This window comes from Cannabis sativa, chromosome 6, assembly GCF_029168945.1.
Source record: "Cannabis sativa cultivar Pink pepper isolate KNU-18-1 chromosome 6, ASM2916894v1, whole genome shotgun sequence".
Classification (NCBI taxonomy): Eukaryota; Viridiplantae; Streptophyta; class Magnoliopsida; order Rosales; family Cannabaceae; genus Cannabis; species Cannabis sativa.
Window position 1 is genome coordinate 26,992,482 of NC_083606.1, and position 16,517 is coordinate 27,008,998.

General features: G+C 34.9%; 1 protein-coding gene across 1 annotated transcript; it reads right to left on the reverse strand.

The window, feature by feature from the left end:
• Positions 1 to 5,855: 5,855 nt before the first annotated feature.
• On the reverse strand, positions 5,856 to 15,542 carry LOC115724695 (protein MALE DISCOVERER 2). Its single transcript, XM_030654034.2, has 12 exons — positions 15,104 to 15,542; positions 14,871 to 15,003; positions 14,691 to 14,762; positions 13,244 to 13,387; positions 13,019 to 13,162; positions 8,679 to 8,780; positions 8,064 to 8,590; positions 7,347 to 7,537; positions 7,084 to 7,216; positions 6,804 to 6,961; positions 6,539 to 6,724; positions 5,856 to 6,441 (listed from the first exon to the last, which is right to left on the reverse strand). Exons 1-12 carry the CDS (start codon positions 15,201 to 15,203, stop codon positions 6,181 to 6,183), a joined length of 2,151 nt encoding a protein of 716 aa, XP_030509894.1. The 5' UTR covers positions 15,204 to 15,542; the 3' UTR covers positions 5,856 to 6,180.
• Between the last annotated feature and the right edge of the window lie 975 nt (positions 15,543 to 16,517).

Sequence of the window (16,517 nt, forward strand, 5' to 3'; positions counted from 1 at the left end):
GGTTCAGATCTTGGTGATGCTCTGCTACAGAAAGGAATCAAGGGCTAGAGATCTGAACGGAAGGAGTCATATTATTCCGCTGCACCCTTTGTAAGGTTTTCTAACTTTATATGTGTTTATTTTCATTGTTTTAGAATTCATATTAGGTTGTTAATCCAACATACTTGTTAGTAAATCTAGATCCTGGTAAAATAATTTCCAACAGTTTCGTGCGTTCGTGAAAAATAGGATTGGCAGTCATATGTTGGGCCGATTTATTATCACAATACAATAGAGCAGGGCCTTGGTGATCAATGTGAAAATCCTTGAGAATAGATAGGAGCTAGACCAATTCACAAGTAGTGTTGGCCATGGCTTGATACCCAACCTTAGCTGAAGAGCGAGAAACAGTTTGTTGCTTCTTGCTCTTCCAAGAAATCAGAGAGTCACCAAGAAAGATACAAAAGCCTATAGTGGATCGACGAGTGTCAGGACATGCTGCCCAATCAACATCAGTGTAGGCACGAAGATGAATAACAAAATTAGCAGGGAAAAATATGCCTTGACCAGGACAATGCTTGATGTATTGAAGAGCCCGTTGAGCAGCATTCATGTGGAAATTTTTAGGAACAGCAAGATATTGGATGAGTTTATTAACAGTGAAGAAAATATTTGGCCGTGTAATGGTGAGGTATTGAAGCTTGCCAATGATCCTCCTATAAAGCTTAGGATCAACTAACTTGTCCTTTTCAGCTTGACTTAGTTGTAGGTTCCCTTCCATAGGAGTAGAAACGGGTTTACAACCCAAGTGACCAAGGTCTTCAAGTAATTGTAAGGCATAAGGTCTTCGAGAAACAAAGATGCCTTTGGGAGATCTAGCCACTTCCAAACCAAGAAAATACGTCAACTTGCCAAGACCCTTAAGCTAAAATTTACTATTCAGCTTAACTTTAAGAGCCTCCAAGGCAGCCAAGTTGTTGCTAGAAAATATTACATCGTGAACATAGATCAAAAGAATAATGAAGGCATCAGCAGTGTGTCTAATGAATAAAGAGTGGTCAGTAGGAGAGGGGTGAAAACCTTCAGCAATCAAGGCAGTGGAAAACTTTTGGAAACATTGTCTTGAAGCTTGTTTCAACCCATAGAGGGATTTTTAAAGCTTGCAGACATCATTTGGTGGAAGAGAACCTTAAGGAGTGAAGCCTGGTGGGAGAGACATGTAAACCTCTTCATGTAAATCTCTATGCAAAAAAGTATTATTCACATCTAATTGGTGAAGAAACCACCCATGAATTGCAGCCAAGGCTAGAACAAGCTTGACTGTTACTAATTTTTTGACAGGGGTAAAAGTATTAGTATAATCAATACCTTCCTGTTGATTGTAGCCTTTAGCTACAAGCCTTGCCTTGCACCTTTCAACTGAACCATCTGCATTATATTTAATTTTATAGACCCACCTACAGCCTATGGCATGATGCTCAGCAGGAAGAGAAACCACTATCCAAGTGTGATTTCTTTCCAAAGCATCAATCTCATTATTCATGGCATCATCCCACAATTTAATGCCTCGAGCTTGATGATAAAACTCAAGTTCAACATGGCTGGAAATAGCAAGAACAGTAGCACGAAAGTGTGGTGCCAATTTACTGTAATTGAGCACTTGAGATATAGAGTAAGGTATGACAAGAGGGGGTTGTGCAGGCATGATAGAGCAATTTGTGTTTGCAAGAAACAGTGGTAGTCTTGCAAATAAGAAGGTTTATTACTAGTGTGAACAGGTTTTCCAAGGGAAGTAGCAGCAGGTGGAGATGTGCTTTGATACTAAATATTAGATTTAGTAGAAGCAGCAGGTGAAGAGATGTTGTCATGCTGAATAACAGATTTAGTAGCAGCAACAGTGGTGGAAAAAAATGGCGATATTCAACAAAAAGACCACTATTGTTGGAGAATGGGAAGATAGTCTCATGATATTGAACATCCCTTGATTAGAAAATTTTATTAGAATGCAAATCTAAAAGCTTGTAAGCTTTCATACCACTAGGATACCCTATGAAAACACATGGAGTAGCTCTAGGAGAGAATTGAGTCCCTGAATTGGATAGGGTAGATGCATATGCAAGACAACCAAAAGCCTTTAAATGATTGTAGTTAGGTGGCTTGGAATTAAGAATTTCAAAAGGGGAAACATTTTGCAAATTTGGAGTGGGGGTTCTATTAATTAAATATGCAGCAGTAGCTACACATTCATTCCAATAGGATAGGGGAACATAGGATTGAAACAAGAGAGCCCGAGCAACATTCAATAAATGTTGATGTTTCCTCTCAACAACAGAATTTTCTTGAGGTCTATGGACAAAAGAATGTTGATGAACTATTCCTAAGGATCTAAACAACTCACCAAATTGTAACTCTTTTCCATTGTCAGGTCTTATGACTTTAATAGTCTTTTGATACTGTGTTTGAATAAGCTGAATGAAATTAGGAATAGCAACTTGAGCCTCAAATTTAGTTTTTATAAAGTGAACCCAAGTGAATCTAGAGTGGTCATCCACAATAGTAATGAAATAACTATGCCCCTGAATAGTAAGTATATGTCAATATGCACAATATCAAAATAAGCTTTTGCAATATTATAATTTGAAACAAAAGGAAGTTTTATTTGTTTAGCATAATGACAAATAGAACAATAAAAATTAGGACAAGATTGGCTTTGAAAATTTAATTCTTTATTCAAGGCATGTAATTTGATACAAGAATGATGTCCCATTCTGTAATGCCACACTGCGTCATCACTGATTTGAGAATCAGATTTAAGAGAAAAAAATAAAGGGATTGTTATTGTTATCAGGTGGTTGCAAGTAGAAGAGTTTCCCTTCTCTTTTAGCCATCCCAATCAGCTGGGTCGTCAAAATGTCCTGGATCAAACAATGGTCAGGATGAAAAGTGAGTATACAGTCACCAGATTCAAGCAAGGAAGGGACAAATAGTAGTTTTATGTTGAAATCAGGCACATACAAGACATTTTTAAGAGTAAGTTTTGAGGAAATAATCATTGTACCAAGACACACAACCTTAACAGAATTTCCATTAGGATGATTGACATACGAAATGCATTTATCAACATGAGTAGTGCTGAAAAATGATAGATTATGACACATGTGGTGTGTGGCACCAGTGTCAATTACCCAAGAAAAAGGTAAGTGAGGAGAACTTTTCCCGAAAATTTGAGATATAGATGGCTGGCTAGTTTGTGCAGAGTTTTGTTTCTCACCAACTTTCTAAGACAGAATGTTCATAAGCTTTTGGCACTGAGCAAAAGTAGCTACAAGATCTTGCTCCATGTTCTTACCATTCCCATGATTATTACCATTTCCACTGACAGCAGCATCTCCATTTTCCTGTGCATCAGTCTGATTAGCAGCAGGTGCCTTTCCTGTTTCTGCAGCATTCCTATTTGGAAATCTTCCATACAACATGTGCCCAAGGGAATAACCATGCAACCTATATCATTTTGCCATTATATGACCAGCAATTCCACAATGATGACACACGGTTTTAGGCTTGTGTGGTTGAACACTCCCAGCAAAGTTACCGGAATTTAGTGTAGAAGCAGATGTTTTCTCAGTTTTAGTAGTATTGGATATAATACCTCTTTGTCTCCCTTCCTGAATAACTGAGGCAAAGGCTTTATTGATGCTAGGAAAGGGATCTTGCATCAAGATTTATGATCGTGCACCACTGTAGGACTCATTCAAGCCAATGAGAAACTCAAGAGCACGATTCTCATCTTCATACTCTTGAATAACTTTCATAGCACCACAGCTGCAAACAGGTTGTGGCCTGTATTCCTGGATTAGATCCCAATAGGAATTCAGTTTAGTGAAGTAAGTAGTCACCGAATTAGAACCTTGGATCAAAGCTTGCATAGATCTCTTAGCCTCGAACACCTTAGGTGCATTCTTTTGATACTATCTTTCTTGTAATTATATCTAGATATCAGTTGCATTATCCAGATACATAACACTATCGGCAATTTCCCCAGAAATCGCATGAAGAATCCATGAAAACACTAAATTGTTGCATCCGAACCAGATATCATACACTTCATCGTCTTCCTCGGGTTGTGGTAATCGACCATCAACGAATTTAATCTTGTTCGTAGCTGCAAGAGCAACTATCATCGATCGTCTCCAAGAGCTATAATTCTCACATCCTGTAAGAATTTATGGAACCAAATTAACCACAGACTGATCTCCACTATAGATGTAGTAGGGACTTCGAGGATTTTCTCCAGGAGATCTGTCATTGGCATTAAGAACAGAGGACCTGATACTATTCTCAGATCCATTTCTTTTAGCAGTTGTACTTCTAGTCTAAGTTCCACCACGAGCCATTGAAGATGACAGCACCAAGAACGGAGCACACTAGAATCGTGGCTCTAATACCATATTACAAAATGAAAACCAGAGAAAGAGAGAGAAGAAGAATAGAGTAACTGAATCAAACAAGATGTATTATTCTGTACAAAGTTGATTACAAAGAGAAGGAGCTATATATAGCTCAACAAGAGAAAGAAAGAGAAATAACAGAAAACTTAAAAATAACAGAAAAATGGACAACTCATCTAACTAACTAACAACTTGTAACAACTTTAATACACACTCATAATAAAGGAAGTGAGCCTTTCCTTTGTGAGGCACTTTGAAGAATATTAAGGGTTAGGCCACGTCAGTGACATCTCTTTATAAGGTAAGAAGAGCCTCACTTTTGCGGTCATGCTTTCTTAGGCAGAGGCCTATTGGTGTGCTTGTGGTCACCAGGGGCCTCATTTAGTTGGCACCGTTGAGGCTCTCTAGAGAGTGAGCAAATGGTTGGTGCAGCAAAAAAATGAGTGCTTTTAAGGCTCCTTGGTGTAGCAAGAGCTGGAACTCATTAGAGGTCTAAACAACCCCGTTAGTGGGCCAAGCACCCTTCAGTCTTACTAAGGGGTTGAGCACCCTTCATATTTTCTAGGAGGGTCACTAGGGGGGCGAGCGCCCTTAGGCTCGCTAGGCAGGCGTGGAAGGCGAGTGGGGGCAAGTGAGTGAGCACCCTTAACGCTTGCTGGTGGAACAACAACTTGGGGGTCACTAGAGGGTTGATTTTTTTTTTTAGGCTCAATAGGGGGCAAGGGCATGGTGAATGCAAGCCTCCCTTGGGGATAGTTATAGGCTCGACTTTGTATTTTGAATAGTCACATTTTGAGACTTTGATATTGCACCTTACAAGATATGGGGATCAATAAGTGAACAAACTTAGGGTGCATTTAGTAACACTTTTTTAGTTAATTTTTTATTTTTAGAATTAAAAAAATGAAAATATTTTCTAAATCATGTTCTATAAAACTATTTTTACTTTTCAATTTTTGAATTAAAAATCAAAATGTCAAAAATTTTGAAAAAAAAAATATCACTTTCTAAATTTTTTTAAACAATTTATTTTTTTTAATAAATATTTTGGACTCTGACTCTAACCTAGACTTTGGAAACCAAATGAACCCCTAGCCCAAACCTCGAATCCCGATCCCGAGTTTGGAACCGAACCCAACTTAAATAAAATTAACAAATGAAAATAAAGTTTACATAGCACACTTTTATTTTCTGTTTTTAAAATACAAAAGTGGTTATAGAATGCATTTTTATTTTTTAAAATTAATTTTAAAAATTGTGATTTAAAAATTTAAAAATAAAAGTGTTACCAAAAGCCACTTTAATTTATTTTTTTATTGTTCTTCACCGAAGGAGAAGAACATAACCAAAAAAAATGTACAAGTAATTTGGATAAGATTTTTGACCAACCTACAAATAATATAAGTTTCACAAGTACGTATTCAAATGTCTAAAGAATCCCAGTAGTGTTAATTTTACATTCCAAACAACACCAAAATACAAATATATACTTGCGGTATGAGTACATACAGTGTTATGTGCAAAGTTACCACACCCCACTTGTAAAATTAGGATAACAATCGTATTGCGTAATTATTTTTACCTTAGAGAATGAAGAAAAAAGAAAGAATATGAATAATGAAGTGACCATTGACGATGAAAAAAAAGGATTTAAATACAATTTAAGTAGGTGGAGCACATGTAAAAATATTTCCTATACCATTTTGATACAAAGAGATAGAGAGGAACTTGACATACAACACATATAGAGATGTTAAGTTGCCTCTACTGATAAAATCTCAAGTTCAGCCCACCAAAGTGGAGAAAGTCTTGGGGTAGCTTGGTCTGGTGATATAGAAATCGTTGTCCTTAACTTTGAAGTAACTTCCTTCATTGTTGGTCTCCGTCTTGAATCTTGTTGGATGCAATCCTGGATGACCTCACAAATAACATCCAACTCATTATTCTTGAACGAATTTAGGTTCGGATCAATCATGTAGCTAATGCTTCTTTTGTCATTTAAGTATTGAGAAGCCTGTAAAATAACCACCATATTGTTATTTTATCTCATTGAAAAAGATTTTTACATTGTTTTATGATATATTAAAATATAATGTTCATTTGACACTTACCCAATCAACAAGGGAACCTTGTTCTTCTGAGTAGGTAAGCTTTCCAGAAATGATCTCTAGCAATAAGATTCCAAAACAATAGACATTTGTTTCTGGATCAGCAGATGGTGGCAATTCTGAGTTTTCTTTATCATTGTCATTGTGATTCTTTAACTTAAAATTTTCCCAAAAATTCACCTCTCCAATCTGTGTAAAATAAATGTGTACGCGTTTAAATAATTGTATTTTACTGAAGCAATAAATCATAACACAGTTACTGTCTTACCTTAGCTGCATAATCATCCGTTAAAAAGATGACATTTGAAGAGAGGTTAGGATGTGCTACTGGAGGATTAAGATCATGGTGCATATACTGAAGACAGTAAGCAGTCCCCATTAAAATCCTCATCCTGGCATTCCAGTCAAGATGTTCAACTTCTTTAACTGCAAACACACCAATAAGTTATAAGCCTTTGGAATATTTAGTTATATTTGATCAATATTGACTAAAATATAAATTAACACCTGAAACTTGTTGAAGCTAAAACTGATAAATAAAAAATTACCATGCAGATGCTCAAACAGGGATCCATTTGGAGCATATTCAAACACCATCATCCTGACAAAAGGTTCATCCTCTTCACAGTAACCAATGAGATTGACAAAGTTTTTGTGGTTCACCCTTGAAAGTGTATCAATCTATGACAGATCGAAAAAATTAACTCAGAAACCTTAGAGAAAATAAACTAAGAAATCGTAGAAATAAAAACAAGTAAGAAAGATTCAGCCCTTTATTTATAGAATACAATTGGAACTTTAGCTAATGAACCTTTTTTCGATAAGCTAGTTCAGCAGATTTTTTCCATTCTTTGAAACTAGATACCGTGGTTGATGCAACAGCAATCTCAACCCCACTAGACAATGTTCCTTTGTACATAGTGGCACCATCAACAGTGTGAAGAATATTGCTGAAATCTTCACATGCTGTTTCTAACTCTGAACGGTTCAACTTTGGAACTCCTGAAATAATATGATCACAATCGTACGAATCAATATCAAGGAAAGTAAACTAGAAATCAAGCCTTAAATAAATCCAATATTTTTAACAGAGGTATGTTGTTTTAATAAATTTAAGATGGGCTTCATTTATTAGAAGTGATTACCTACATAAGTGGTCAATTTTTGGTAATTTATGTCTGCACATATCTTACTCATCTTACATAGCATTACTAACAGATTAAGCTCAAGACTCAACACAAATTACAAAAGGAAAATGATTCAGTCTACTATCTTACAAATTATCATTTCTTGGCTATAAATTTATTTAAGATAGAAACATATACAGATTGCTTAAAAAATCTTGATATTACTTTTTATATGGATAAAATCTTGATCATATTATAACGTTAGAATATAAACCTGCATTAATGTACCAATTTTATAAATTTTGTGAACAAATTCAGCACACAAATCTCGTTTACATATTACCAAATAAGCAAGAACTAGTACCTCCAAATAATTTTCTCAATTGTGTAAGAAAGATTACCTGTTATAAATGCTTTTTGCAGTTGTCCACTCAGCCCAGTTTTCCAAGGACCTATGGTCTTCACTGCTTTGCTTTGCCACATACAGAGCATTGCTGCCGCAACAATAAATAAGAAAACGAGACTTCCAGCAATAATTATATACTTCCATATGGTCTCATAATTATTTGAAAAATCATGGTTTGTTGAATTCAAGGGGAATTCAGTTGCATGTTTTGAATGATGTCCTTGAGGATTTAAATGATTGTCTATTGGAGGAGTGGCTGACAAAGAAAGTGGTGCAGGAGTAGGAAATCGTTTCTTCTTTCCTTTTGGTATAGCAGGGAATGCCCCACTACTTCGTGAAAATGGAAGAGCAATGATTTGTCCAGGAGGTGAAACACCAAGTGCAGGTGCAGCTGGGAGATTAGTAGCTTGATCCAGTAGCTTACGACGTGCAATACTGGGAAACTTCTGACCAATTTGTACTGAATGAGACTCAGACAAAATGGATTTACTAGTATGCAAAGAGTCCTTTTCAGAATTGAACCTTGAAAGAAAAAGCAAATATTTTAGTTCACTTATCACCGCAATGAAGATACAAAATGAGCATGTCATAGATAGTACGAAATCCATACAATGGCAGTTCTAGCAAATTTAGATAGTACGTCATAGCTCCTTTGATTGGACTCAACAAAGAAGAAGCCAAAGTGTTGTGGTTGGCATATCTGTTGAAAATGCTGCTCAAGAAATACATAAAAGCATCAAAAGCTAACACATGTAAAATAGTTTTAGTCATTACAAATATCCTCCTACAGTTGCATTCAACTCATTTTTTAAAAAATAATTTGCTTACGTGGTAAATGAGCCACGCCCAAAGATATATTTGCAGCACAAAGAATTATTTAACTATCTTAAGCTAGCTGAGACTAAGTTTATTTTTAAAAAAGATTGGTATAACTTGTACCTCCTAGAACAATTATTAAATGCAAATTCTACTAATAATAGTACAAAACAGACAAAGTATTGTATTATAAGCTGATATTTTTGCAAAAGAGAATTACAGAGCAAGGTCCTAGGAAATCTAGAGGCCTAGGCTCTCCTTGATGAAATAGAGAATACTCAATCATGGCATAATCTCTCTCTCCCTATACTCACCTACTTATACTATCCTACTCTACTTAAAAAACTAACATTTACCACAATGGCTCATCTACCCCTTTATTTACTCTCTTCTATCATATTCCACTACTTTTGGGGTCTAACATTACCGACAACCTAAATTTCACCTTATTCTCAAAGTGAAGGATAATAGCCCCCATATCCATTAACACTTGGAATATGCCACTTGGTAAATTCCCAATAATTAATTATCCATCCCCTGTCGAAAACCCAACAACAAACAACTTCTTTGCAACTAAGTGGAGGTATAAAGAATACAAACCACAGATTGGCAATTGAGTTGCATGGGAAGCTTTGATTCATGTGCTAGTTTGGTGTGCTCTCACCCTTTATAAAAGAATCCACTGAAGAATTTGAACATAACTATATTCAATAACCAAGTGCTCATAGCAGACTGCCTAACCCAACAAGAACTTAATAAAAAAAGGAAAAGAAGGTATAGTAAAAATTAGGTAGAAATTCAATCTTGCTGCCTTACTCCAATAGGTTTTCTGTGAGGAAGAAATAGAGATAAAATCATTGTTAAATCCGTGTCTACCATGTAATAAACATGAAATCCATGATTGTCTGATTTCAAAATTATAGCCTTCCCAACTTCTCATCTGCCTAAGCCGAATAAATTGTCTGATTGTATTAAAGAATCTTTGTCATCTTCAATGGAGGAACTTCAACTCGTATAGTGTGTCCGACAATGGAGGTTTCATCCACACCTCAATCGGCATCCCCACTGTTGATAGGATGTTATCTGATGGGTCGTTCTTCTCAGGCAACGACGGTATCAAGTAAAAGCTTTCTGAAGCCATTTATGCTCTCCATCTAACCCCTCTTTCTCTTGTGTATGCTCCAGTACGGGTGAGGACGAATCAGTAAGCTTTTCCTCACCAGGCTGTAATAAATCATCTTCACCATTAAACTCGGTTCTTTTTACAAAGAACATTGTTGGTTGAGTATTGTGATTCAACTCGTCCACACCCACCATTTCTTATGGAGAAAAAAGATGATCAAAATGTCGATCGATGCCATTCTGCAACTTGTCTCTCTCAGGTACCCGATGAACATGCAAATAGTCTTCTATGTGACTGACTAATTGATGCCATGATGGAGAATAACACAAGATCGAGTGCTCTTGGAACAATTATTAAATGAAAATTCTACTAATAGTAGCAGAAAATAGGGAGAGCTTTGTATTATTAGTTGATATTACAACAAATGAGAGTTACATAGCAAGATCCCTTGACATTTGAGAGGCCTAGGCTCTCCATGATGCAATTAATAAATTACAGCAAAAGAGAGGTAGTTCCTAGAACAATATTAAATGCAAATGCTACTAATAGTAGCAACAAATAGAGAAAGCATTGTATTTTAATGATGTTACAACAAAAAAGAATTATAGAGCAAGTCCCTACACATTCGAGAGGCCTATACTCTCCGTGATGCAATTAAATTGTTGTGATATTTCTCTTTTTACTACTTTACCCAATACTGTCATTACTAATACTGTTACTCTTCCAAATAGTTCTACCATTAGAGTTCTTAAATCTGGTGACATTACTTTTTCAACTGAATTAACTATCTACAATGTCTTATATGTTCCTGATTTCCAATTCAATCTTTTTAGTGTTCCAAGCTATCTTCTTACCACCACTAACACCATTGTGTTCACTCATAATTCTTGCATACTTCAGGGTACACAGAACAAGAAGATTGGGACAGCTAAACGCATTGGCAACTTATATTTTCTACTTCAATCTGCCAATACTCCTAATCATAGTAATTCATCCTATTACTCTAATAAATCATGTAACAGTGTCCACTCATGACACTCTAGACTTGGACATCCTTCCTTGTCCACATAAAAGATTATCAATAAACAACTACATTTTGAGCATATTGTTTTTTCCCATGTTTTATTTGTCATTTAGCTAAACAAAGGAGATTCCCATTTAATTCTCAAAATCATATTGTAGAATCTTGCTTTGATTTAATCCATCTTGACATATGGGGTCCCTTTCATGATCATAGTATTGAGGGTTATAGATATTTTTTAACCATTATGGATGATCACAGCAGACATACTTGGGTTTACATGTTACAATCCAAATTTGATGTGCAACATTTAATTCCAGAATTCTATAACCATGTCTCCACACAATTCTCTAAAAATATAAAAGTTGTAAGATGTGATAATGCAAAGGACCTCAATATCATATCTTTTTATGTTCAAAAAAGTATTCAAGTGTATAACTCATGTGTTAAAAGACCTCAATAGAACTCAATTGTTGAGAGAAAATATTAACACATGTTAAATGTGGCTCGCGCCTTGGTTTTTCAATCTTCCATAGCCTTGGTTTATTGGCCACATCTTATAAACACTGCAGTCTACTTGATCAATCAAACACCTACTCCCTTATTACAGCTTTTAACACCATTTCAATTGTTGTACAATAAACCTTCAGCAGTGACCATTAAAGAAATTTTAATTGTCTTGCATATGCTTTATTACTAGCCACTACAAGACACAAATGCTCTCCTCGAGGACATGCCTGCATATTCATTAGTTATCCCAATGGCATGAAAGCTTACACACTTCTCGATCTTTCCACAAATAAAATATTTCACTCTCCAGATGTTGTGTTTTATGAGCAGATTTTTCCACTTAAGGGGTCTTTAAATTTCCAACAATTGGATGCTTTACTTCCTGCCTCAATGTCACCTGCTCAAACCACCAAACTCTCGGCCATTTCTCATTCTCCAACACACCCTGTCACTACTTCTAAACCAATACAACTACTTCTAAACCAATACATAACCCTGCTGGCCTTATTCATAAACTAGTGATGTCTCCTACTGCACCTACACCAGCAAAGGCCCTTGCTGACCCTAAACCAGCACAGGCCCCTGCTGCAATAATACCCCCTAAGGTCATTCAGCATCCTCAAATTACCAAAGCAGGTCGACAAACATCCACACATAGTCACCTTAAAGACTACATTTGTCAGTCTTCTACTGCTCACCCCTTGGTTAAATATCTCAAGTATGAAAGGTTGAGTGTTTCTCTTAGAAATGCTATATTACATGCCTACACTGAATTCGAACCAACTACATTCAAACAGGCATCAAAATTCACTCAATGGTTAAAAGCCATGGACATAGAACTCTTTGCCCTTAAGAAAAATAAAACCTGCTCAGTAGTCTCCATACCACCTGGCTGTCAACCAATTGGTAATAAGTGGGTATATAAAATCAAATACAATGAACATTAAGGTGAAGTTGATAGATACAAGGAATGCCTAGTTGCTAAAGGGTATTCACAACAACATGGCATTGATTGTGTTGAAACCTTTGCCCGTGTTGGCTGTTGCAAAATTCAATACTCTTAAACTTTTCTTAGCTTTGGTTGCTATCAACAACTGGACACTTCACCAAATGGACATAGATATTGTTTTTTTACATGGGACCTTAATGAAAAGGTATACGTGACGTGACACTTCCCAAAGGATATGTACATGAGGGGGAGCTACCCCCAACCCTGTATGCCTATTACACAAAAGTCTTTATGGCCTTAAGCAACCTCTCGACAGCATTATTATACGCATATATGTTTATATACACTAAAGACTAGTAGTTGGAAAGTAAAACGAATTTGTTGTTACTGCATAACTAGATAAAGGTCAGGTGGCATAAAAGAATGACATCAATTGGCCAAGGGATATAGTTTTACTTTTCATTTTTATGTCTACATATATTTATCTCGCTATCTAGAAAATAAAGATGAGAAAACAAAGTAGAATATTACCAGTGTCCCAACTTTCTGTTATTGTAGCCAATTCCATTAATGTCATTAAATTGGTGGTAGTCTTCAAACTCGAATTCAGTGAGCTTGTTGAGCCTACCAAGATCTAGAGGAATGCTACCTTCAAATCTATTGTCAGAAAGAAACCTAGAATACGAAACAAAATTGCTCCAGTGACCTATAAATTACAGAACAAAGTAAAGATCAAAGATACAGTAGATAACTCACAAATATTTCAGTGACTGTATCATGCCTATTTCAACAGGAATTGTTCCATTGAAGTTGTTATCCCTCAAATCAAACAGCTCTAATTCCCTGAGCTCCCCAATTTCCTTAGGGATTGATCCAGAAAAGTGATTCTTGCTAAGCACCCTTAAATGAAAACACAAGAATAAAATAATTTCATTAATATTTAAAATATATTAGCACCTCTAAAGGTGGCACAAGAAACCTAATTAGATATTCATCAACTAATAGAATCAACTCCAGAAAATCAAAAGGTTGTACCTTACATAGATGGAGAGACCCAACTAAATTGAAAAAGAAAATCTAATAGACCCACTCTACAATTAAGGAACAATAATGCAGAAATGGTTTTAACTCAAAATATTTTATATCATACAAAATATTTATTTTATATTTTTGTTATACATATTTTATTTTTTTAGTACATTTAGTATTTAAAAGCACTTTTGTTTATTACATCAATGTGTACTTCTACTACCTTTTATTTATTGCCACAATTCACATATAATTCTTTTGAGGGTTTTTTTTTGTTTATTTGTTTTACTAAACGGCACCGAAATAAAAAAATTTACGAATTAATCATTAATTAAAATTTCATAGCTATTAAATACAAAATAACATTAAAAACATTTTTCAAATATAATATACATAAAGTGGATACAGCTTAGAATTAAAAATAATTATTAATTTTAAAATACGGGATCAAGACATGCACACTATACACTAATAATGTATATAAATCCCATTAAAAATATAATGTATTAGTTACTTTGTTAAAAGATGTATAGTAAAATAATTCAAATTTATGATAGAGTGATAGAGTATACTGTTATTTGAAAAATAAAAATAAAAAGTTTTTCTGAAAAATAATAAGTGAAGTCAAGTGCAACACGGGATAGTCCAAACTAAAAGATATTGCATAAATAACATTAAAATTAGAAGTTATAATGAAAGGACCAAAACATTATTAATTATTTGATGAAAAAAATATATATCCAGATCAGAGTTGGCAAAGTAGGATAAAATGTTATGCTGTAATAAGAAACCAAGAATAATTTCAGCAAAGAATAATGATATTTTTGCATGGATAAATCAGTTACTAAAAGAAAGACTTTAGGGGTAAAACCAAACCATCATGATATTAATTTTTGGAGAAATGCTAAGGGCACTGGTACGGAGCACCATAAGAGATATCATATCCTTATTGATGCAAATAAATATTAAATCTTACAACCTTATGCCTAATAGGAATGCTCTAATTTTTTGCTTATTAGTTGGTTATTAGCTTGTTCTTTAGTCTTTAATTTATCAATTTACTTCAATAATGTTGTGAGGATAAAAGTAACCTATATCAATATCATGACAATGAAAATCCTATTTTACACAAGTTTTAGCAATAAATATATAATGAAGTCATTGGAATCCTTACAGAGCGGTTAGGTTACTAAGTTTTGCAAGTTCAGGTGCCAAAGTCCCTTCCAGTGCAAGATTACTCATACTCCTACAATTAATAACGTGATGAAGACAAAATTAACTAAGAGCAGTAATCATCATTAGCTTATGTATGTGTGTCTCTGTCTCGCTCTTTTATTAGAAAAGGAGAACTTACAGTTTATGCACTTTGCCATCTACACAATCAACTCCTGACCAAAAGCAAGGATCGTCATCATTAGGATTCCAATTCTCGAAAAACCCAGATGGGTCTGAATTGATCCTAACCCGGAATTTGAGCAAAATGACACCTGTATCTCAGCTCAAATTCAAAACGACATTTCATTGAACCAAATGATGAAGTGAAAAAGAACAAACAGCAGACCCAGATAACAAAAAGTGCGTGCTTACCTTCATCGTTAAGCGACCAACATACTCGATGTCCTGAACAAAGAATCAAAACAAAAAAATAGGAAATCCCAAGTCCAAATGGGTTCCATCTATCCCCCATAGCTTGACGAACCTGATTCTACAATGGTAGAGGCAGTGACTATTGCCGCTGAAAGCCACGACGCTACACAATGTACTATACAAAATCGCCAGGTTTCTCTTCTTTTACTTTTATTGATTTATTTATTTATTTATTTCCTTTTACCCGTTTCTTCTTTCTTCTTTGTCGTCCTCTTTCTCTTCAAACAAGGTAACAAAATACAAAGAAAGCTACCTAAACAAAAACTATGTTATAAACAAATCGTCGAACAATCATAATGACATGTGGATCCCTCATCATTACGACTTTTGATTCGATTTTACAACACCCTTTTCATCGATAAATGCAGAACACAGTACCGCTAGGATGACGCTGAAAAGTAATCATAGAAACAGAATTCAGAACAAGAATCTATAAAATACCCTCTTCAGCAAGCTATCCCCTAAGGAAAAAAGTAAAGTAACAAGAGAGACATTTATTTGAAAAAGATAGATAGAGACACAAAATAGTGAACTTTACCATGCACAAGGGCCAAAAAGGATGTTGATCAACACAAACTTTTTATTATTTTATTAAGATTAATATATATATGTATAATTATTTGCTGGAAACAAACAAAATGAACGAAATTGAAATTGAAATCGAAATAGAACTCCAAAGTTTCTGGGGATAGAAGTGGAGATTGAGACTCAAAAGGCAGCAAACAAAAAATAATATGAAATCATATTTGATTTCATATTATTTTTCAAAAAATGTATTTTTTTAATTTCTTCTCTATTACTGCCTTTTCCAGGATGATCTCAGAGCACGTTGTCTTCGACCATCTTTTGGGTCTCCTTCCTCAGGAAACTCTCTCTTTCACTATTTTTACGTATTTTGTTTTATTTTAATTTTATTTTCTTTCTCTCCCACCAGCCACCCCGACAACCTATTTCGGTTTTTTTTGTTTATTTATTTATTTATTTTTATTTTTTTCTTGCTCAAGGGATTGATGGGGTCCCACTAACTTGTTTTTTTTTCTTCTATTGTGTGATTGGTTTAGGCCAACTCTTACGGAGCGGCAAATCAGGAGTTTTGTATTAATTCTTGCATAAAATTCTCTCTTTTGTTGCGTGCTTGCCTCTCTGCCTCTCTCTCCTCTATTTCTTTTATTTTTATTTTTGATAATCATTAAAATCAAGCATTTTTTTTTTAAATAAAATCATCATCTTTATTAATTGCAATCTAAAGTGATTATATGATTAAAATCTGGAGTAACATCACTACTCTTGATAACACGATCAACAACTAAATAGGATGCTCGAGCTAAGAAGTGAGCAACACTATTTGCAGAAC

Excerpts from the sequence above, each read along its gene's own strand:
- LOC115724695 (XM_030654034.2), bottom strand. The coding sequence starts at position 15,203 with ATGGGGGATAGATGGAACCCATTTGGACTTGGGATTTCCTATTTTTTT. Across the intron at positions 8,591-8,678 it reads AATTTGCTAGAACTGCCATT|GTTCAATTCTGAAAAGGACT; the intron begins GTATGGATTTCG and ends TTTTCTTTCAAG. Across the intron at positions 6,962-7,083 it reads CCTGTTTGAGCATCTGCATG|TTAAAGAAGTTGAACATCTT; the intron begins GTAATTTTTTAT and ends GTGTGTTTGCAG.